The sequence below is a fragment of the Pithys albifrons genome, chromosome 2 (genome assembly GCF_047495875.1).
Source record: "Pithys albifrons albifrons isolate INPA30051 chromosome 2, PitAlb_v1, whole genome shotgun sequence".
Taxonomy (NCBI): Eukaryota; Metazoa; Chordata; class Aves; order Passeriformes; family Thamnophilidae; genus Pithys; species Pithys albifrons.
In genome coordinates, this window is record NC_092459.1 from 113,438,986 (window position 1) to 113,462,733 (window position 23,748).

Here is a 23,748-nt window from a genome sequence, read left to right on the forward strand (position 1 = left end):
TATACCCTAATATAGTTAATAAAATGCTTCAACTCTGCTCTGAAAAAGCTCAAAGTTAGAGCTTTTTATCAGCTGCACAGTAATAGTAAGGAGAAATGATATATAAATTTAAAATAACAGTTGTGCAGACAGAAGCTAGAACACCATCAGGGCTTGTGCCACACTCCTGTGATTCTTCCTTGCACAAAACAGTCCTGGAAACTTTTCAGTCTTCTCAGAGTAAATTCTGACAACTTTACTGATTTTGAGAAGCACAATGCAAGGAACAGAGCACTGGATCACTCGAGACATCGTATTTAGTTCAGCCAGGCAGTAAGGGCCACTCTATAGAAGTGAATGTAGAGAAAATATAAGACGAATCTCAGTAGGAGAGGAAACTCAGGAATCCTTGAAACAGCAGCTGTTGGAACCAGCTGAGAAGAGATGCTGAAGAAAAATGGCAGCCACTAAGTGAAAACCACCTGAGCTTCTCAGTTCCTTATAACATTGCTCCTGAAGAACACTATTTGGACTCGCAATGTTTTCTCATCAATCCTTACAGTAGCAGAGTTGCAACAAAATGTGCCAGATCATCACCTCTTACCCAAATGCTCATGTTCTGCTTGAGAACAAAGAAAGCAGATGAACTTGCCCTGAGAGCACCAATTCCTTTTTTGTAACAATTTCCAGAATAATACTGTTGCAACAAGCCCGCTACTACTGACTGGAGAAGAACTTCTGGCAGGCTGAAACACTCTCTAAATCCAGTTTACAAAATAATAGAAGAAAAACATTACAAGGAAAAGCAAAAAAACAATTACCTTTGGTTCAATTTGCTCTTCCTGGAAGTAAACTGACTTTGTGAGTCTGCCAACTATCCCTTCTTTGCATTGACCATATAGATAATGGAAAGGAAATACAGCAGAAAGAATAAATGTAAGCAAATCATCAGGAAACAAAATAGAATACACCTGATATGTAAGCCAGCAGGAAAGGCACTGGAGTGACACAGATTAAAAAAACCCAATACTAAGGCATCAGATAACAAACAAAAACATCCAGCAATAGTACAAGAAAAAGCCAATTAGCCCAAAAATACTTTTCCATTTTCTTTGTTGAAAAAAACCACGAAACCTACAGGTCTAATATACCTGCTGCTGTTTCAAGACTGTTTTGTGGAATACCATTTCTGTAACAAAGGAAACTCCACATGAGGAAATGTAAAGATAAGAAAATAAAGCAAAACAACTTCCCTCAGAAACCGTATCTACTAAAAAAAAAGTCTTAAGTCTTGATGTGATATTTGTAGTATTTCAACATCTAAAATTTTGATAGTCTGTATAATAAAACATGATTTAGAATTAAACACACAGGTTGCTTGTAGTTAGAGTGAGACTCACTTAGAAAATAATGTGACAGAATATCTTTCTTTCATAAATTTGATGTCAAGTCGAATGGTAGATGCTCAGGAGAGGCCAAAAACGAGGCCTCCCAGAAGGTGAGTAGAAGTGTTCTCTGCCAGCTGAGGAACAGCATCTTACCTTAGCCAAGAAGTAGCTTCCTCTGGTGATGGAATTTGGAACTCAGAGGGAGTGAGGAACTGAAAATTCGTGGCACACCCTTGAAGATATGGCAGCAAACTATTCACACGCTGCCCATCTCTGGGTGCCTTTGCCTTCAGTGGGGAGAGGTGGCCACCTGAAAACAGAACACACAAATGCTGATTAAGGAAGTCTGTAGAATAAGTTAATATTAACTATTTTTATAGTTCAAGATGAACTGTCACAACAGAAAAGAGGAAGTTTTCCTGAGTTCTTAGGTATTGGAGTGAAACACTGTCCAGCACTGCTCAGTTTCTGGAAGCAGATTCCAAGCTTGGGATGAGCAGTGCAATACTTAGCTACTCACACTTCTACTAAAACACTTGTAGTTCTATAAAAGATGTACCACAATCTTCCCAATTTGCCATTTCAGGATTTTTATGCCTGCTGTTGCCAATTACTCCACTTAACCATTGAAAACTACTCTTGCACCAAATCAGTGTCTTTTTACCTCATTGTTATCCACCCTCCTTCGGTCATGAACTGCCCATTTACCTTTAGTTCAACAATTCACTTTCAAAAACATTTCCCACTCACCACACAACTGTATAGAACTAGAGGAAGGAGAGGTTCTGAGGAACATCAGAAGGCTGTCACAGACACGTGCTGACTATTATCTTTTTGTACTGATAAACACCTTTTCTTTTTAACTTTTGTGGAACAGCTGAATGCAATGAACAATAAAAAAGGGATTATACAATGAAAAAAATCATTATACCCCTTTTTGTGTGGAGATTAGGCATTAAATACTTGTCATTTGGCTAGAGTTATAAACTCTGGAACTGTAAACGAAATTGAAAACCAATTCATCCATTAATGTGTGAATATAAAACGAGAAATTCCTGACAACTGCACTGAGTATAGCAAGGAAAACAGTAAATACAGGAAAAATACCCCAGTAGTCATAGGAGTGAATTCTGAAAAAGCAAATACAGTGAAGTAGAAGAGCTAAGGAAAAACTGAGGTCAGGGAACGAAGTTCCTTTGCTCTTGTTCTGGCCAGAGCATCTCTGCCCGCCCACACGAAAGCTCAGACCGGTGTGCGCTCGCGTAACGCGACCAGACTGCAGCAGGAGATAAGCAAGGGAGACAATTGTGGGAGATATATAGATACATATTTTTAAGCGCTGCCGGGCCGGGCAGGAATGAGGTGCAGGGGGCGGCGCCGGAGTGAACCCACTGAGGCGGCGCCTGAGGGAGGCGCGGCGGGAGCCGAGCGGGACCGAGAGCCGCCACAGCCCCGGCTCTTCCCAGGGAGCCCCTCACAAGTTTAACTAAGGAGGAAACACAGACCGGAGCCTTGAGAGCGGCCGGTCCCGGGGCGGCCCAAGCGACCGTGCCTCTCCCGGGACAGCCGGGGGACCCAGATGGCCGTGCCTCTCCCGGGACAGCCGGGGGACCCAGATGGCCGTGCCTCTCCCGGGACAGCCGGGGGACCCAGACGGCCGTGCCTCAGCCGGGAGGCACAAGGCGGCCCCAGCGGCCGTGCCTCTCCCGGGACAGCCGGGGGACCCAGACGGCCATGCCTCAGCCGGGAGGCACAAGGCGGCCCCAGCGGCCGTGCCTCTCCCGGGATAGCCGGGCGAGATAAGCGACCATGCCTTTCCCCGCGCCGCGCCCGCCGCCCGCCTCCATCCTGCCCTACCCAAAATGGCCGCGCCCGTCGCCACCGCCCGCCCCGCGCTGCCCGCACGCAAAATGGTCGCCAGGGCTGAGGCGGGCCCGGCCACGAGTGACGCGGCGCTCGGCTAATGGCGAGCGGGGAGGTGCGGCGGGGGCGGAACGTCCGGGTCGTGCTGCTTTTCCTTCTTCTTCTTCTTCCTGCCGGGGCGCGTTTGAACGCGTTGGGGGTGGGTGAGTCCTTATCTCCCCAGGTGGGCTCCCGGGCAGCGCCTTCCTCGCTCCCTCATGAAGTGAAGAGAAGCCTCAGGCGCGCCGTGCCCGCGGCCTCTGGGCTGAGGGAGACGCTGCTCCTCGGCTGCCCGCGCTTCAAGGTCGCTGGGACGCGAGGAGGAAGGAGCAGGGGGTTGTGAGGGCTCCACATCGCGATGAAGGGGTGGTTAGTAGGTCTTTTATACTTGTCAGGCTGATGGAGTTGGGCAGGCGTAGGAGCATTTACTCCCCGAGTCGTGGCTCTGTAGCTGTCCAGCCCAGTGAGGTGTTTTGGTATAAAACCTGAGTATACGTGCGTTTTATCCTTGAAGTTGGTACTTCTTAGTGAAATCCCACAGGAAGTAGTGTTTTCCACCTTTTTGTTATGTAGGGGTTAAATTATTGTGTTTGTGCCAGTGCTTTTGTAGCTTCTGAATACATGAGGTGGTCAGGCAGAGCTGCCCCTTGGGCATAGAAAAGTGGGGTCAGAAGCATCGCTGCTTGCTTTGCCTGCAAGTTAAAAGTCCTATATTCTCTTACTAGCTCAGTTAGTCATCGAGTTGTTGTATTAACTATGGAGGCAGGGGGTGGTCTAGAAAAGGTGTATTTTGAAACAGCTTTTTGGCTTCGAATATTTACCGTCTGAGCAGTAACGTTTGTACTTAGATAAAGCTTTGTTGTGCTTAAGATTTAGTATGTCAAAGCTCGAAGCAAATGTAGCAATTAACATTTCAAAATGCCTGAATTGAGGTTATTTTTGTGCCTTTTAAGTTCACAAAGTAAGACTTTCTTGTGTTGTTTTGTGTTTTAATCATCTGCTGCACTGTAATTAAAGATATTAGCATTCAGCTTCATCTGTTCAGTGCTATTATTATAGTGTAAAAAAAATTATTTCTAGAATATATTTAAAATAATAAATTATCTTTACCTAGGTAGATGCCAGTGTGCAATGGGTCTTAAAACCATCTGGAAGGACTACAAAGTTCTGATTGTTATGGGAACTGGCCTTGGGCTGGTACACTGGGGCTGGTTTCACATCAAGTCCAGTCCTATTTTCCAAGTGAAGAGAGAGGACTTTGGTGTTCCAGAACCTGGGATTGTGACATACATGATGCAAAGCGATCAAAATAATAAAGAAAAATAGCATTGGTACTGTGTATTGTGGGTAAGTTGCCTAATGAGTTGTATCTGTATCTTAGAGGGAGGAGATGAGTCAACTAAATGAATATTTTCTAACAGATACAGCCTTGCTGCTCTAACCTGAGACTTTCAGATTTTTATTCTTTTTTGCAGCTGAGTTAATCTTGTAGTTACGTGGACCCAAAAAGTGCATGATAAAACTCAAAAACTACTGCTAAACCTATATGAGGGAATCAATTAAGGGATGGTGTTATGTGTTTTTAAAATCAAACCCCAGTAACTTCAAGGCAACAGTTCAGCCCTTGTAGCTGGGTCTGTAACAGTGTCCTGCCCAGAAACAATTGTGACTTTGCACAGTAACATATTCTGTAGGGATAGTAAATACAATAGAAAACTAAATGAAATTAAGTATGAAGGCTGTTCAAGTACTGTGGAGGTTGCATGGAAGTGTAAATAAATATCCCTTTAAGTTTGAAAGTGTTTGAAGAACTGAAGAAAATTCCTGTTAGGCAGCTTGAAATAAGAATCTTTTCTTTGAATCGGATTTCTTAGAAGTTGTTGGAACATCAAAACTTTTGTTTCTGACGGTTGCCTGGCAAGCAGTGTTGAGTAGTTCAGTTCTTTTGTTTTTACTGTTGCTGTAAACTGTCACACAAAGCTGTCTTTGTAGTTCTGACACTGCAGTGCAATTCAGTGAAGTTTGTAGTGGCCTGTTACTTGCAGGCCTACAGGTAAAACAGTATGGACTGGGGGTCAGAATTGAGGTTATTAACAATATATTATTAGCATAACTAATATGCTTGTATCTTTGTTTACTGTATGCTTGTAGTAATTATCAGATTAGTAGATTTTCTGAACTGAAAAGCGTTCAGGTGACCATGTGGGCAAGAAGGCCAGTGACACCTGGCTTGGCTCAGGAATAGTGTCAGCAGGACCAGGGAAGTGATTGTCACTCTGTACTTGGCACTGGTGAGGCTACACATCAAATTATGGGTTCAGTTCTGAGCCCGTCCCTTCAAAAAGGGCATTGAACTTCTGGAGCATGTCCAGAGAGGGGCAGTGAAACTGGGGAAGGGTCTGGAGCACAAGTCTGATGAGGAGCAGCCAAGGGAGGTGTGGGTGTTTATCCTAGAGAAAAGGAGGTTTGGGGTGGACCTCACTGCTCTCCACAACCACCTGAAGTGAAAGGAGGTTGTAATGCGATGGGAGTCAGTCTCTTTTCCCAAGTAACAAGTGATAGGACAGGAGGAAATGGCCTCAAGTTGTGCCAGGGGGTTTTAAATTGGCTATTGGGGAAGTTCTCTTAACAGAAAGGCTTGTCAAGCACAGAAACAGCCTCCCCAGGGAAGTGGCTGCGTCACCATCCCCAGAGGCATTGAATAGATGTGGCACTTGGGGACATGGGTCAGTGGTGGGCTTGGCAGTGCTGGGGGAACAGTTGGACTTGACCTTAAAGGTCTTTTCCAATCCAAATGATTCTGTGGTACAGTATTTGTCCTTATGTAACTTTTTTTTCTCTTTTGTGAAAAATGAAATAGCAGTTCAAGCTATGCAATATTATCCTAATACTCTTTTGTTTTTTATTGTAGATATAGCTGACCTTGAAGCTTTTCATCTGTGAGTGTTGCCAGAAGAGATGAAGAAAACTACCTGGAATAGAAAGAACCTGCTGCTTGTAGTAGGACTGTCAGTGATAGGAGTCCATTTTGGAAGCATGCTCGTAAACTTTGTTGCAAAAAAATCTGCTCAATCACACTCGGAAGTTAAGAGAGATCGTCATGAGTGAAATGGCTTCTTGCTGTCGTTATGCATCAATGTTGCAACGTGATTTAAGCCTCATTCTAAGAGATCATGAGCAGTCACAGGAATGTTGTTTATTGCATGTACTGTTTCACACTGAAAACAATAATCCTTAGTTAAAATGTACCACTTTTAAGTTTTAAAAGTGATATGAATTATAAATCCAAGTGAAAATGAATCAGTTTGTTGGCCGGAATTAAAATCTTACTTTGAAAATGTCTCGTCTTGAAGCTAAAAAGCCTCCGTTATTTATTAGTGAACCTTTAACTAAAGATATATTGTGTCAGTCGCTCTCTCTGCTTAGCAGAATATTTAAATCTTGCTATGGTCCTGCTGGTAGGCTCAAACAGCTCCACAACGGTGTGGGAGGCTGTGTTTGCACAACTTCCCAGTCCTCTGCTCTCCTCAGGCACCTCTCCATCACCGACCCCGTGTTGCGTGTTCTGACGGCCTCGGTACAGAACCACGTCTCGCGTTTCAGCGACTGTGGCTTGTTTACTGCCATTCTGTGCTGTAGCTTGATTGAAAGCTTTAGAAGCCTGAATGTTGCATCTTGCACTGTCATTAAAATAACCAGACATCTCTTGAGTTTGTGCATGGACTACCTTAAATCTGAGGCTTGTGGTTGCCGAGTGGCTGTGGATTTTTGCAGCGTTGAGACCCTTGTTTGTTTGGTACGTAGTGTTTTAATGAGCAAACCTGCTTGCATGCTTAATAAAACAGAGGTTGATCATCTCACCACGCTGGTTTTAAAGGCTTTTTTATTTACTGTTCCATGTCATGTTGAGACTAATGCTGTTTTAGGGAAGTGTGTAATAGTACCTGTGAAAGGTAGAAGAGTTCTGGATTCTACTGTTCTTCCTGGACTGCTGATAGAAACACCAGAAATTGAATTGGGAAAACCACTTGCTGTCAAAAGGACTGGTTCAAACATGATCAAGATTGCCCTTTTCTGTGTGTCCATGTCAGGAGATGGCTTCAATCCTGAGGAAGGAACTATAGCAGTCCATCATGGAATTTCTCTAGAAATGGCAGAGCTGAACCAGTTGCTGAATGTAGGGAAGCAGCTGGTTAATGATGAGGTTGGCCTTGTAGTGTGCCAGAAAGTGATCCATCCATCCTTGAAACAGTACCTGAAGGAGAACCGTGTCCTGGCTGTGGACAGAGCTGGGCTCTCTCTGATGGACCCCCTGAGCCGGATGACAGGTAAGAGGAGTTTCCTGAACTAAACTGTTGTCCTCAAATTTTCATCAGGAGTATCTGGAGTGGCATCATTGCAGAGTAAGGGTTCTTATTTCTGGATCCTACCTTAGGAGCTGAGCAAGAGTTGTTTTTTCCCAGTCTGAAAACCATTTTTAAGGTTAGATTGGTCCTTTGCAGGTTCTAACAATGACATACCGGAGGGGATTATTGCTTGCTGCATGAGGGATACCCAATTACAGTAACTTTATTTTCAAACTTACTTAATGAGAATGAATCAATTACTGTTTTGAGGTTTTTTTGTCAAACTGTCACCAAGCCTTGCACTTAAAACCTGTTGGTTTGTGATTTCCTGTGTAGATTAAAATGTCAAGTATTGAAGAATGTGAAAAGTCAAGGTGGGAAAGGTTCATACTTTATGAAATGCAACAGATGATACCATTACATACTGTTCTCTGCTTTTCCTAATTGGCAGGCTCAATGCCTGTGGCTTCCATACATTTGTTGTCTCCTGGTTCTTATGGAAGTTTGAAAGATGTGAGGATTGAGAGTTTCGGTTCCAAACGTTTTGTGCATCTGATTCCAGAGGACACCATTATCTGCAGCTTCATACTCTGTAACAGAAGTGAAACAGCATGGGATGAGTTGAAGGTAGGTAAATTTTTCTGAAATCTTTATTTTAAAAGTCACATTTTTAACAAAAAAGTGATGAGAAATAGGAATATAGTGAGTTTAGAAAGATGATTCTTCAGTGCATAAATGAAGTTTATTCTTTTCCAGAACTTCAAAATCCTTGAAGTGCTCACATTCATTTCATGCCTCTGTTTTAATACAGAAAGGTGTTTAGAGACAGAAACACCTGTTCTTGAGGCCCGTGCTGGATAAGTATTTTCATTCTCATTACTTGGTCTACAAGAGCATGAAAATAAAAAGTGCCAGCAAAATGCAAGCAGGAACTCTTGAAATAGTCAAACATAGTTTTGCATTAAATAGTTGCTCTAGAAATATCATTGATACTGCTTGATTTTTTTAATATATAACCTTGTTTTGCAAAAAGAAGGAATAAAATGCAGATTTTTTTATTTCTGATTTTCTGTAGTATGGACAAATAAAGATATTTTCTCATTAAGTGAATATGGTTTTGGAAAACACTAAGCAGCTTTATATCCACATGTAATTCAAGTTTATGAAATCTGTACCAGAAACTGCTGAAAATTTTAGTTCAATCTTTTTTTTTGGTGGGACACATTGTATTAATCAGGACTCGTCTAACAAGAATTTGATACGGTTTTCAGCGTGTCTGTCAAACTGCAGAACATGTGTTGCAGTTAACAATGAAGGAACCTTTGGCATTGTTAGGAGGGGGCTGTACAGAAACTCACCTGGCTTCGTACATAAGACACAAGGTATGTAAGACATAAGGTTTTTTAAAGCTGTTTAATATACTTAAGAAATAAGAATTCAAGTAGAATCTCTGCTGCAGTTAAAACACTTGTCTTTTCCAGATTAATGTGGGATTTTTGCTGTCTAACTACTACTGTAAGACAAAGGGGTCTATTTGAAACAGTGTTAATTACATCTTTCAGACTTGTAATGCTGAATTTGTACTTGTGAATCCTTAAGTATTTGTTACAGAAAGTGCATGTTTTGAAGTGTTAAAATGTGTAGAGTTTTTATACTGAAAGGTGGTAATGCAGCATTCCCCTTTCACTTGTCTAGAAATCCTCCCTATTGTGGAATAATCACGACATAAACGTTTTTTAGTTAGAACTGATCCATCTGGTTTGGGAAAAAATGCAGCAGTATGACACATGTGTAAAATCATTTCTGTAAAACAGTCTTCTAACTTTTGGTTTTGGTTTCTTTTTTAGAGTTCTAATCTCTCCACCAGCACTTTTAAAGACCTGGGTTGTTCTCAGACACAATACCAGTTGGTTGCTGATGGCTTTTGCTGTTCCCTGGAGTCTGTAGCTCTGTCTCTGAATCATGATGAAGTTGAAATTCTTACAGACATGGTTTACGGACACTGTTGGTTTGTTCCATCAGGTTTTCCCTCTGTCTCAAACTGGTCAGATGTAGTTTCCAAATGTGGATGTGGGATTCATGGTAACACAGAGGACCTCACCTGGAGGATTTTGCAAGGCCATTCTTGCTCTGCTGTTGTGCAGGGCTGCTTTAAAGAGCCCTCAGTAAAGGTGACTGACTTTCTGACACTGGACTGCTTTGCTGCAAAGTGTAGTGGCCTACAAGTAGCTCTGGAGACAACCAACCTGATTCTGGATCTCTCATGTGTAATTGAAGATCAAAATTAGCTCTGATCTCATGTGATTTGTGTTGCCCAGCAAGGTACTCCACTGAAAGCAGGGCAGTGTATAATGTGTTAGAATATGGACAAGAGAAATTTTGAATTGAACAGCTGGCCATTACTCTTCACATTGTCAATCTACTGTGCTCTCAAGCATTCTTAAAGGTTTAACATGTTCCCTCTGCACAAAGGAAAGTTGTGGATGTTTGTTAGCTCTGTGGCATCTTCAGAGGAATGGGAAAAATTGATTCACTTGCTGAGAAAACATGTGATGGATTAGAATTCATGTAGTCTCAGTGAAAGCTTTACACATTCAAACAGACTTTTGTAATGCAGAACTTTCACTGGTAGTTTTCATTTTGCAGGTAAAAAGGGCTTTTCTTTGCAGATATTGTAAGCCACTTATTTTAAATTCTTTTTCTCAAGTTCTTGTCACTGTGTACTATGTGCAGATTCTGTTTCTCAATGGCTTAAAGATTTTAGTTAATGTATGTAATTTATTTAGCAAGTTATAAAACCTCAACCTGGAGCTTTTAAGGTAGGTAATAGAAGATTTGAAGAGAAACAGCAGACTGGGTGGAAAAAGCATTTGTAAATTGGACCTTGATTGTCTTCTGTGGGACACAGGACAGTCTGCAGTGAAGTTTCTATCACTTAGGCAAAGCTTCGGCAAAGAATGTCCCACTTACCATTCAATTAACTCTTTGACTGTGCATGGCTTCTTTTAATGAAGTAAGGCTTTAAGCTGCTCAGGCTTGTTTTGATCTTTAAATAAGACTGTGGACTGAAGGATCAAAACTTTTTCTCATTCTTAGCTTGCATGCAAGATCAAAAGGGATATTACAGTTTCTTGCTTAAACTCATTTTCTTTGCCACTTTTCTTCTCCCTCTTTGTTTCCAGTCACAAGGGACAAATTGTTCATGATGTGCTTCTCCAGGAAACATCCAAGGCACTTATAGTCTAGTCTGCTGATTTGTTTCCTGGTCTCTTAAGTCTTTAATATATTTACTGAGTATAAGCAGTAGAATTGTTTTGTATAGCTCAGTTTTGAAATATATAATTAAAACCAGATCTTTCCAGACCTTTTGTACAAAGTCCTTTTAATTTTAAGAGCATAAATCATTTTCTCACTGGGAAAAAATTGAAAAGTTATTTAAAGTTCTTTATGTTTTTATGACCTGAAACGATTGCTTTGGTGCTATAAGGCACCCTTGGGGAGCTTGTGAAAGAATGTTACAAGGGTTGGGAATGGAGGCTGTTCAAAGCTGATTAAAAAAAAGGCTGCTTTCATATCTTGATCCTCCCATATACCATGAACCATATGAAAACATCAGGAATAATGAAGCCAAATGATGGTGTATATCTTAAGGCACAGAAGAATCTTGGTAATGCTTCATCTAATTATGAGTCTGTAACTCATAGTTCTGATTTAGAGTATTTTACTTCCTATAATAGCAGCTTGTTATGCATTTGAAAATGTTGGGTTTAGTGGCTACAGCTGTGAAGTGCAAATTAAGACAATATTTGAGTAGAAGTAGCTGTGAGTGTTCTTTTGTCTTGGTATCTGAAGGCCAGTTTGCAGCTCTTGAATCAGAGCTGATAATGGTTTTAATTCTCCCCTAAAGAAAGTCACAGATTAGAAAACTACAAAAGAATTAAATTTGATTTTGGTAAGTAGCTGAAAATTTATACCTAAAGATTGTTTCACATATTGACAATTTTAACAGCAATGATTTTTTGTCCCCCACTGACTGAAAAGGATAAATAAGCAGCAGCTCTGCTGCTCATGCACATCTCAGACTCAGTTCTCACTTGTGGCTCCTGAGCCTTTAGGGTGAGTATTGCCCCATCTTTAATGGGAACATGTAATACAACCTCACATGCTGTTTGAAATGCAAGTAATTAGAATTTTGACTCTTGATTCAACAGCAACTGTTGAACTTCCACATTTGGAAGGGTTTCCCCCTGTGTTTTGAAGTTGACAAAATGAGATATCCTCAGCTGCAAGGCCTCTGAGAAGCCACTATGGTTTTATTCCTGTTCCCCGTGGCATTTAAAGTTTGCTTAGTGGGAAAAATTAGTATTATACAAGTATTATTAAGAGACAAATGTTTTCTGATCACGACCTCGGTCGTGTCTGATTTCCACAGATTGCTCAGAGGCTGTTAATTTAAACTTTAATAATTCTACTGATAATGCACAAGAAGTAAGAAAAAATTCCTCTCCAGCCTTCTCAGCTGTGTTAGTGCCCCAGGCTGAGGAGGAGGGAAAAGAAATGCTGATATTATAATCACTCAGGTCAGCATATTTAAGTAAGATGCCAGTTTGATATAGTTGCTCCTCAGTTCAGTGTTTGGTATTTCAGTTCCCATTAGGTATTGAAAACTTCAAAGTGAAGACCTGAAAATGCTGATTAATTTAGGGATCTTTATGTATATTATTATGTTCTATTTCAAGTAGACATTACCATTAAACATTACTATTTTGGCATTGGCTAATAATGCAGAATAGCTGCTTTTTCACTGATTCTGCTACTGATTTGTGAATTTGTAGAGTCACTGAGCCAAATCTCAGGTCTTTTTCTGTCCATTTCCATTTTAGAAAACAAAGATTTGTGGGTGAAGAGTTCTAAGATCCAGATGTCAAGTGAAGAATTCCTTCTTTATACAGGAACAAAGAAAGAGATACTTTAAAAACCCTCAAATCCTTGCTAAAATATTAGAGTAATTTAATGAAGGGAACTTTGGCCAGGATTTATGTAGACTCCTTGAATGAGTCTGCTGGATAAACACCCCTGTTCTTCCTGTGTACTGAACCTGGATGCATTTTCTTTTTCTCTGAAGTTTCAGCTACAGCATGTCGTGGCTAACAATAATCTGATTTATTGTTTTACATCTTCAGTACACACACACAGAGAAATGTGACCTTAAGGCTCTGTGCAGGAATGGTTGAAACTCATGATGAGCGTTGTCAGACACATCAGCAATCCTTGCTGTATGTGTCATGTGTGCCTTCAGAGTCTGTGCTCTGCATTTTGGAGCAGATACTCATATGGTGCTAATCCTTGAAGACAGAGTAGAATCAGATTTATGAGTTTGGGAAACCTAACCTTACAGTATTGGTAGCATAACACCACCCTGTTGGTTTTTTTAATGTTCTTTTTTTTTATTCAAGTGTTTGGGCATTTTTAGGCTGACAGCTGTTACAGTGTGAGATCTATCCTGGTAAGTGAAGAGAGTATTTATTGCTGTCAAAGCTTGTGAGAAAAATGGTGCTTGGAATATCACAAGCACAGTAGAGCATCTACAAAACAATTCCCCTTACCCAAACCCTGAATTTCTGAATTTGACTTGTGCCCTTGTTTTCCTGTGCTGAGTAGCAAAATGCAGTATTTGTCACATTTTCAGCAGTGCCACGTGAACTGAGTCATGTAAGTACTATATTCTTTAATCTCAGAAAAATCACTATCTGTGAGTCACTCAATGTCACAGGAAGAAAACTTTAACTGGATTTGTATTTACTGCTGTTCTGAATATGCAGAAAGAGTGTGGGTTTATTACAAAGGGACTATTTCCAGCATGCTTGTAATTGGCACAAACAGGCTTTTGGAGAAGTCATGTTACAATGTTTATTTCTAGAATATTAGTGGCTTTTATCCGTTATTGTAAATACAAGTTATTTCTATTTGTTTGCCCACAGAGACAAGTTACACAGTACTAATAAATAACTTCTTGACCAGTAACAATGTGATCTTAAATTCTCAGTTCAGAAGTACCTTTATTTTTTATCTATGCATTGCACGGTATAAATTAGTTGTGTGTATTGTAAGCTCCAAAGCATGTATAGATTTGTTCTTTATTCCGGAAGGAGAAACGCAATGTACATGTATGTATATACAGCATTTGTAGGCAGACCCACTATGTCATTAGTCCAGACACCAATAAAATTAATTGCAGAATAGGCTCCAGGATTGGGCTGGGCACTTTGTGTCCCCAACTCTGCTGACTTCCATTGTTCTGGACCTTACCATTAAACACAGGTACAGATCTTGCAGCCATAACTCCTTCAGGACTTTATGTTCGTACCTTACTGCAAATATTTTTATACTTGAACCTTCACATGAAAAGCTTTTATTTGAGCTTTCTTTGTGTGCCTTGAAGCCCCCAGCTGTGTATCTGTCTTCTACAAACTGATTACTGGTGTCATTATTATTTTCTGTCCTGACAGCATCAGCTCTTTTCAGGAACACATTAAATACACATGAAATACCAGATGCTGGTTATGGTAACACTATTATATGTTATCTGCTAAGCTTTGGTGTGGCAGCACTGCAATGTCAACATGTTATTGGTACCTTTTCTTTTATAAACCACTTACTCTAGATATCTCCCTCAAAGCTTTATGATATTGGTAGTTTGATGTGTTATACCTGGTGAGGACTGGGTTAAAAAAAGTGGGGTTTGGGGGAAAATGAGTTCTGCAGTGTGTGGTGATGACTTGGGAAGGCTGAGCCGGCAGCTGTGTGGGCCCCGCCGGCTGCTCTGCCCATGGAGGGGCTCTCAGGTGATGGCTCAGCGATGGCGCTTCGCAGAGGGCTGTAAGGACTGCAGGACTAGTCTTGAGAGACCTTGAGACTTGGAGAGCCAGAACCAAAACTCGCCCTCATTTATTACTCCTTGTAATTAACATCACTCCTGCCAGGTGCCTGCCCAGTTGTGGCCTCACCCCTTACAAAACCTCCTGGCTCAAGATAAACCTCCTCCAGCCATGTTTCCTACATTTCATGTCTATATTCCTCGCTGCCAAGGGCCATTTTGCCCTTTGTTGAACCTGTTCAAGCAGAGGGGCTGTGAGCTGGGCTAGGCCAGGCCTGGCGCTGCAGCTGCTGGAAGGAGCTGCTCCCCACAGGCTACCCAGGTACCCCATGGGCAGCCATTTTGTGAGCCCTTGGAAGTACCCCATGGGCAGCCATTTTGTGAGCCCTTGGAAGTACCCCATGGGCAGCCATTTTGTGAGCCCTCCCAAGTACCCCACGGGTGGCCATTTTGTGAGCCCTCCCAAGTACCCCACGGGCGGCCATTTTGTGAGCCCTCCCAAGTACCCCACGGGCAGCCATTTTGTGAGCCCTCCCAAGTACCCCACGGGCAGCCATTTTGTGAGCCCTCCCAAGTACCCCACGGGCAGCCATTTTGTGAGCCCTCCCAAGTACCCCACGGGCAGCCATTTTGTGAGCCCTCCCAAGTACCCCACGGGCAGCCATTTTGTGAGCCCTCCCAAGTACCCCACGGGCAGCCATTTTGAGAGCCCTCAGAAGTACCCCACGGGCAGCCATTTTGAGAGCCCTCGCAAGTACCCCGCGGCCAGCCATTTTGAGAGCCCTTCCAAAGGCTGCCAAGGGAGGTGAGAAAATTGCTGATTTCAAAGAAACTCGGAGCCAAGGAAGAGCACTAGAGATGTAGCAAAGCCAGTCCTGGGGGAGGTACTGGGAAAATGAGGTTTTTCCTTGTGCAGGGAGTGCATCAGAAGGGACCCTCAGAGATCAGCCGGCCACAGGGCTGACCTCCGAAAACAGGTAGAGGCAAAGAAAAACAGCTTGTGTTGGATGTGGATGGTGATAGGTGTGGTTGCTGAGGGATGTTATTCAGGGCAGCTGGAACAGACTGCCCTGCTCCCCTCAGAGGCAGATCACGTGTGGATAAACAGGATTGGAAGATGTGCTTAAGGACTGGGCGGCTTCCTGAAATGGGCCCTTTCTGGGAAGGTAGATATTGCTTTCCAGGGTCTTTGAAAGGAGGAATGGCCCAAACTCACTTCATGAGGGAGTTTGAGTGGGCAGACCACCCATAAAACACTCCTTAAGAGTGGTCTAAAGATAAAAGTGTGTATGTGATACAGAGAAAGGATTGACCCACAGCCCCTCCATCATCACATGAATATTCCAGTCCATGGGGCGGCTCCAAAAAGTGAGTTTTTCTACATTTACTTTGTATCAGCACATTGCCTTCTAAACAGATGTGTATGAGGCAGGCCATCTGTCTGCCAGCCTTTACTCTCTTTTGTGTTGTATTGCTTCATTTTTAAGCAACCAGGAAACTAACAAAGGTAGTACATGTTCTTCACATGGTTTTACATCCCTACTGTTTTTCTCTGAGGTTGCCAACAGATGTGAAGAAAGGAAAATTAGTTATTTAATTTGTACCTGAGTTCTTTTTGGGTACTTAAAATCATGATCCAAGAAAGCATCTCCTGAAACTGCCTCTCCCTGTATCACTGAAGTGTATGTAGTTGTGGCCAGCGTTGCACTGATTCCATGATATCTTTGCTGAATGAGGTTTTGAACTGTTCTGTCATGATACTTGACTTGTAAACATTAATCTCCCCATAAATTATGCTTTTTCAAGTGCTGCAGTGTTTGGTCTGGCCACTCAAATGTGTTAGTGTTCCACAGCTGGGAACGTTTCTGATGGAAAGTTGTTCTCAGGTGAAACTTTGTTAATCAGGCAGAGCTAAGACAGTTGGAGATGTCCTTGCTGTGTCTTACCTTTGAAATTAACTGGTTTATATGTGTTGGTAATTAGAAGAATATGATACGAAATGCTATGAAAGTGGAGTATTTGAATCCTGCATTGAGTAATCCAATCTTCTCTCTTTTTTTTTTATTAGTATGATGTGAGCCTTTCCAAATAAAGAATTCATCTCCAAAGCAAGGCAAGCAAAGAAATCAGTTTAGACGTCTAAGAACAAAAAAATTGTGTGTAAAATCTGCCTTTAGCTACTGAAATGTTACTGTGTCAAATAAAAAACCCCAAACACACAAACAAAAACAAATAAACAAAAAGGACCCACAAAGAATATCTGGATACACATGATGTCTTTGTGAATGTAAAATCCTTCCAAGGAGTACTTCATATCAGTGTTCCACAGAAGAGCAGCATTCTGGGAGGAGCAAAGTGAGTACATGTGTCCTGTCTTTAGGTGTTAAGAAGACCTGTTGTATCTGTTTAATCAAAATATCTGCTAAATGAAAAGTCATCTTCCTAAAACTGCATGTGAAAAATCTTGTTCCTAAAGCTGCATGTGAAACAGGAGATGTCACTCAAGTTTTTATGTTGGTCAGAGGAGAATTTGCTTCGATAGAAGAATAACTCATGCAGGGCGTTATTGCTTATTTGTAATACAGGGTGTTAAGGAATAGATCAAATGCATCACAGAATTCCTGAGGGTGACTGGGGATAGCTGTTCTGAACACCAGAGAAACCCTGTTTGTGGCTTCCATTTGGATCTGTGCGTGTCAGCGTGGGGTGGAACCAATTTGTGAAGAGATGGATGCAGTGAGTAACAGCACAGACCTAATGCATGGCTGATGTTTAAGACAGTGTGGTTATCTGTTAACTGTGAAAAATACACAGTTGCATGGCTGAATTGTTCTAAGCACTTGCTTGAAGTTTGCTTTATGGTTGAAGTTCTTTTTAAGCAAACTGCAGCAAACCGAACAAGCAGTTTGTTTCAGTGTTCACAGTTTCATCACGACGCTTGCTAAATTTATGCAATGTTTGTATGTATAGGAACCCAGAATGAAAGTCTAAAATTTCTTGAAGTAGTGCTGGTTTAAGTAGGCACACAGTCTATGACTTTATATGCAGTGTGTGCTGCAAAATACAGGCCAAAAATCTCATGGTGAGGTGGCAAAATGAGTTTCCTGCATCATAAAGAGAATCATAAACATCCACAAACTCCACAGTGGATGCTGTGAGTACCCAGTGTAATCTTAAGAATGTGGGTTTGGTTGGATTTGCACACTGGGGGGCAATCTAAAACCTGCCTTGCTAAGGGCCCTAAAGACAGGAGTAGAAAAAAAGATATTTCTTTATTATTGGTTACATTTATTTGCTTAAAACTCTTACTTATGGGCATAAAGGACTATCTGTGTCAATCTAGTGCCTGTAAGGAAAGAGAGATAAAGCTGGTTTTACGCTGAGGGAAGAAAAGAAGATAAGTTTTATGATATCAAAATACATTTGATGGGAAAAAACTGATTTTTTTATATTAAAATAACAATATAGCCCCATGACATTCTGTTTTAACAAATGTAGACTCAACAGGCCTGTGTTGTTACAGAAGTCAAAAGCTTAGGATAGGAATTACAGATTATTTTTTGGCATTGCACAAAAGAGTAAATTTTTTGTTTACCTGTAAGCTCAATCCTCAATTCTTAATTTCTCTCCTGAGACTTGGACCTTAGTAATATTAAAAGTTCTGTTGTGTTCAAACCTTTGCAAGCACATCCAGCCTCTGCTCCAGTTAGTGCACCACCTGAATTTTATTACCAGGTCTTGATATTTTAAACAGCAGAGATGAGTTTATGTTTTGCTGACAGACATTTTGCTTGAAGCTTTGAGTGCTGAAAGGTGTTATCTTGGCAACAGATTGATACTAGACATCTCTTGAATATGCCCACCAGCCTTAGAAGGATGACTTGCAATATTGGGAATAGGGATTTGTTTTCCACGATGCTTTGGGCATGCCTAGCAGTTGTTACAAGGTGCCAGACAGGTGGTATTAAAGAATTCAAAATAAAATACTTATCTATATTTATAGCTTCAGATAGAGAATATTTGCCAGCCTAAGTGATGACTGGGAGTAGTGACAGGCAGAGCCAGCTGTAAATGTAAGACACAAAATCAATTCCAAAGCTGTAACAAATACAGTTTTAAAAACAGCCATGAAACACAGAGTAGAGTGGATTTGGAGCCACAGGCCAAGAGATTGTTTCCGTAGGAGGAGGAGTTTTATCATAATTGTGTAGAAAGGCTCCCTGGATAGAGAATTAATGTTTTAAGTTAATAAAAACATAGAATATTTTGGCAAGTACACTGTGGTCTTAACTGGTGTTTGGTGGGAAGAACACCTGAACAAAAAATCTGTGCATTACACATATAAGCTTGACCTTTGTTGGGTAAGGATGGACAAACTCTGCCCCATATGCTTGTCACTTGTGCTCAGTAATGTTTAATCAATAATTCATCTCAGTTCCTGCACAGACTCTCGATGGCTGTTGCAGGAACAAAAAATTGGTCCTACTTGGGGATCTGTCTGTGAGCAGAAGTCCAGCTGAACACAATGTTTATCTTTGTAAGGGGCAAGTCACTTAGATAAGAACATTTTGCCATAAGGAAACATCCAGGAGCAGAAACACTTCAGCCTCTTCCTGGCAGGATCCTCAGAGACATGTTGGTAATGAATAGAGTTGACAAAATTATCTGAACAGAAGGTTCTTGGTGTGATGAATTTGAAGAAGGTCTGGGTGGTTCTGGTTATTGTCAGAGCAAGGCAGGCTGTGCTCTGTGTGCCAACCTGGAGTGGGGAACCTGGAGACTGAGTGTTAAAGGGAATGTCTTCCAAAGAGCTTCAGCCAGACGGTAAGTGTGGGAACTGCTGCATTCCCAGAGCTCACACAAACACTTACACGTTTCTTTTGGCCTTGAATAATGTGCCAGGGGGTTGTTGTCATAGAGCTGAATACTCAGCTTAGCTTGTAAGAGCTGGAGTTCATGGAATTCTGGCCTTTTCAAAGACTAATGTGTTTACTTTTATTTTGATTGTCTGTGTTAAGCTTTTTTGCCTCTTTTTTTTTTTTAATGGGGGATTAAAGTGACTCATAAGGTAAGTTTCCAATCTTTAAATATGGGAATATTCAAAATTTGGGCCGGATCATAAGAATGTCAAGGACATTTTTATCTCCTCTTTGTCCTGAAGATGAAAATGTAATTTTCCCAACACCAAGCTGAGAATTTGATCTGTTCCTTGATATTGTTTGAGTATAGAAAGCAAAAAATAAGATACAGAACAAAGAGATTCTCCCTGCCCTCAAAAGTGATGATGAGACAAAGTAAGCACACTCTCAGATGAGATACAATTATCTTCATTCTCTACAGTGGCCTTTAAGTGCTGAGGGAAGAACGGTAAGAACTCTCCTGGACTGCTCTTTTAGCTTCTAGCAATCAGCAGTTTAAGGACTTTGGGTCAGGCTATATCTGAGTTGTCAGTTTTAATGAGCACTCTTAGGGCTATTTCTCAGTTATGCCTAAATGTGAGTTCCTTTAGGTTTGTCTGGTTTTGGAGCAACTATTTAAAAATCTGCCTCAGCAGAAAAGGGGACAAAGCAGGTAAGTGCTGCATTGAGATTTCATGAAGGAGTATGTCTAGGGCTGAGCCTTTCCTGTGTTCGTTCTAAGAACAGTGCCTAAAAGCCATGGTGAAAATACTGAATGGGTAGGATAAGATCCAAAAGTGTTTATATGAACTCTCTCTGAGGCCCTGGGTCACACTTTAGTGAGAGATTTTTCAGGCTGTGTTTTGCTCATAAGAATCATGAGATCATGGAGGTCACTTTTATCTGTGTTGGGGACAGAGCAGGAGAGCTGAGCTTAAGAGCCAGAGAGATTTATTGTGTGAAAGGAATACAAAAGAAGGGAAAGAAATACAAAAGATGTGCATGTCCTGTTCTTGAGTTCTCTTGGTGTGCCTGTTCTACCCACCCATGCCCAATGCCACCTCTTCTAGAGCTCACAGGAGCAGATGATGTCATAACACAAATTATTTGAGAATAAAGATTTAGGGGTGAAGTTGCCCAGGGAACTTAGTTCATGGTGAACATACTCCACGCTGGTGTTATTCTGTAACAGGAAATATTAAAGGTGGTTCTTCAGTCAGAACTCTGCATATTAAAAAAAAAAATGGGCACAGTCAGGCTCACTCAGGTAATCCTTAGAACAGAGCAAGTGTAGGGAGATGTGGCTTCCTGCTAGAGTAGAAGAGGAAGCCTAATTTAGGATGCTGTAGATCACAGCTTAGGTGAGAAGAGGGTATTTGATCTTTTGTCTCATGAGTCCTAAACTCATGTCTTACCTACAGAGGGCCTGAAGTTTTCCACTTTACATCCACGTCCTTATAAATTAAAGAGTAAGTGTTCATTTGATGTGGGCATTTGGGATTTGGCGGCCCAGTGTCACGACTCTCCTGTACCTGTGTGTGAAGTTAATACTGAAGTTCACGCTGTGTTAGAGGTTGAAACCTTTGAGATGCCCTTGATATCAAGGATAAGAGATTCCATTCTTCTAGACTTAGCTTCTTTTGCAAGCTGATAGACTCGGGAAACCATAAGTGAGGAAATCTGTGCCTTTTGCTGAATTTATGCCTGGAGAAACTATGCAAATCAAGGAAAAGATTTGCTGCTCTGCTTTTCTTCCCTCTGCTATTTCTATGCTTTAACACTTTTGTCAGCTGCAGATGGGCAATAAGGGAAGGACAGAGAAAGTGGCAGGTGTTCAATCCTTCCAAACCCTATCTCATTTTAGCAAAATAAAAAAAATAAATTTAGTTGCTATGATAAAGCTAAGTCATCAGTTACTCTGGTGCTTGGTGCAATGCTGTCAGGGGACTGCAGGCAGGCTGCTGTGGGAAGGCAAGCACCTCAGCCCTAATCCTCTGGTTTAATTTGCACAAAATGCTTGTAAAACTTGGAATTATGGTAAAGCTGGGTTGCAAACGTACATTTTACATTGCTCTTGGTATTGGCCTTAGAGGCCTTAGAGGTGCTTCTCCCAATACACAAGTGAAACACTTCAGTGTGGCTTATATTGGTAATAATAAATTTACAAAACATACCGTTGAACTTGAGTTCTGAAAATATTTTAGTTTTGGCTGCTGGGTGGGAATAGCAAGACCAAAGAGGTCAGAACTCCCAACGGTCTGGCCTGTCCCTCTGCTCACATTGCTGAACTCCAGCAGTTTAACCCATGGACTTTTAATGAGTATTTCAGTAGCTAATTTGTAGATGCTTCAGGATCTAACTTTGAGATGTTTCAATCCATTGTATAGTGGATGTGGTACAGCCATTAAACAGATGTCTTTAAGCCATTGTCCATGGCCGCAGTCAGTCTGTCCTTCTTCTTTCCAGTTATCCCCCTTGGAATAAACAATTTCATGTGGTCAGGGTGGTTTTTTGCTTTGCTCTTTTTTGGGTTTTTTTTGTTTATTTTTTTAGCATGTGAAATGGGTTAAGTTAGAGGAGCCAACATGGTGGAATTAATCCTGGGAGCATGACATGATGGCCAAGGACTGGTTTTGGAAAAGGGGAGCCAGAGCAGTCTAAAGTCAGTTCTAAGTAAACCATAATGATGCTCTCTAATAATCTGCATTAATATTCAGCCACTGGCTGTCTGTGTGGTCACAGCGCTCCAAGGAAGACCTTGCCTGGATAGACAAACGAGGTAAAGCTGGAGAGGTTTTCACACTGAAAGCTGTTTATTTGGATCTATATTTATAACTGTTTTCTTTAATAAATACCTCTGTTTAGGAGGTGCTGTTGTGCCATAAATTTCAACAAATATCATATCAAGCAAGTCCAGATGTATGAAAAGCATTTTATGAGATGTCTAATCTATTTTTTTCCTGAAAAGGGTAAAAGTAATATCTGAAGTCATGCACTGTGTATCCAGATGTTCTTCCAAGATCTACCTAAAATTTCTGGGTTTTTTTCTGTGCTTTTACAATCAGAGAAGCTGGAGATCCACTTTATTGGTCTGTCGAGTATCAATGCAAATAGCTCTTTCCATAATGACAGTATGGTGTGCATTCCATTTTTTTTTTCATATGACCAGGCTAGTCTGTTGCTTTGGAATGACAGGCACTATCTCTTTCCCTGTAAGTTTTTTATAAAAAAGTATCTAATGAGTTCACCTTTTCAAAAAAATGCAGCGTATAAAGTATCTTCCAGCAAAAGCATCAATTTCCCCCTCCATAAAGGGCTAGGATCATGTCTCGGGTTTTCTATTTTTAACATAGAATTTTAAACTTTGCTTATACAAGCAAAAGTGTCCTGGACAATGCCTGAAAGTGTTCTCATCCAATTACTTTATTTTCTGTTGTATTCACTCAATCTACCTATTGATCTGTCCTAACTTTCTGGGAGAATTACTTTCTTTTCTGTGAAATCAGCAGAAGTGATCCCCAGCACCAAAAGCCATGGAAGTGGTTTGTGTGGTTGGAGAAATTGAGAAACTTTTTCCTTTAGTGCTTGTCTGTTGATACTTGAATTGCATAGTCAGCAGTGTCATGATTTTCAGTGGACAGTTACATGTCCCATCCCTGGAAGTGCTCAAGGCCAGACTAGATGGAGCTCTGAGCAACCTGGTCTTGTGGGAGGTGTCCCTGCCCATGGCAGGGGGTTTGGAACTAGATGAGGTTTAAGGTCCTTCCTAACCCAAGCCATTCTGTGATTCCATTAGTGTTCAGTGCTTCCATCATATGAAGATAATCATTTAGCCTTGGAACAGTGCTGTATAACACGCAGCATCTCACTACTCCTGGCTCAAGCAAATCACAAAATAGAATTATGGAATGGTTTGGATTGGAAGAGACTATTAAAGATCATTTAGTTCCAATCTACCTGCGATGGGCGAGGGCACCTTCCACTAGACCAGGTTGCTCAGAGCTCCATCCAGCCTGGTCTTGAACATTTCCAGGGATGGGGCACCTACAATTTATCTGATCAACCTGTTCCAGTGTCTCATCACAGAGTTCCTTCCTAATATCTAATCTAAACCTGCTCTCTGTCAGTTTGAAGCCATTCTCCCTTGTCCTATGACTCCATGCCCTTGTAAAAAGCCCTTCTCCAGCTCTCTTGTAGGTCCCCTTTAGGTACTGAAAGGCTGCTCTAAGGTCTGCCTGGAATCTTCTCCAGTCTGGACAACAATCCCCTCCATATAACCCATCACTTGCTCTCTGTTTTAAAATGCATGTTTCCATACTAAAAGGTCTGACGTCACTTCAAAAGGTACTTGTTGCTAT

General features: G+C 41.4%; 3 protein-coding genes across 11 annotated transcripts in view; 2 read left to right on the forward strand and 1 right to left on the reverse strand.

Moving 5' to 3' along the window:
• Positions 1-2,109, reverse strand: part of SLX4IP (SLX4 interacting protein) — a 71,666-nt gene extending 69,557 nt beyond the window's left edge. Inside the window, 1 exon segment of the mRNA XM_071582125.1 lies at positions 1,521-2,109. The gene's annotated coding sequence lies outside the window, so the exon portion shown is untranslated.
• A 1,246-nt stretch (positions 2,110-3,355) lies between these two features.
• Positions 3,356-6,270, forward strand: LOC139685379 (uncharacterized). 9 transcript variants are annotated; one of them, XM_071582131.1, is made up of 3 exons: positions 3,356-3,429; positions 4,384-4,616; positions 6,181-6,270. In XM_071582131.1, exon 2 carries the CDS (start codon positions 4,401-4,403, stop codon positions 4,593-4,595), a length of 195 nt encoding a protein of 64 aa, XP_071438232.1. In that variant the 5' UTR covers positions 3,356-3,429; positions 4,384-4,400; the 3' UTR covers positions 4,596-4,616; positions 6,181-6,270. The 9 variants fall into 9 exon arrangements, with proteins under 9 accessions (XP_071438232.1, XP_071438227.1, XP_071438235.1 ...); XM_071582126.1 differs by having other exon boundaries at positions 3,363-3,433; XM_071582134.1 differs by having other exon boundaries at positions 3,388-3,429; positions 4,388-4,616.
• Positions 6,271-6,374: 104 nt separating this feature from the next.
• MKKS (MKKS centrosomal shuttling protein) lies at positions 6,375-10,978 on the forward strand. Its single transcript, XM_071582123.1, has 4 exons — positions 6,375-7,597; positions 8,067-8,242; positions 8,887-8,997; positions 9,463-10,978. Exons 1-4 carry the CDS (start codon positions 6,607-6,609, stop codon positions 9,901-9,903), a joined length of 1,719 nt encoding a protein of 572 aa, XP_071438224.1. The 5' UTR covers positions 6,375-6,606; the 3' UTR covers positions 9,904-10,978.
• The last annotated feature ends 12,770 nt before the right edge of the window (positions 10,979-23,748 follow it).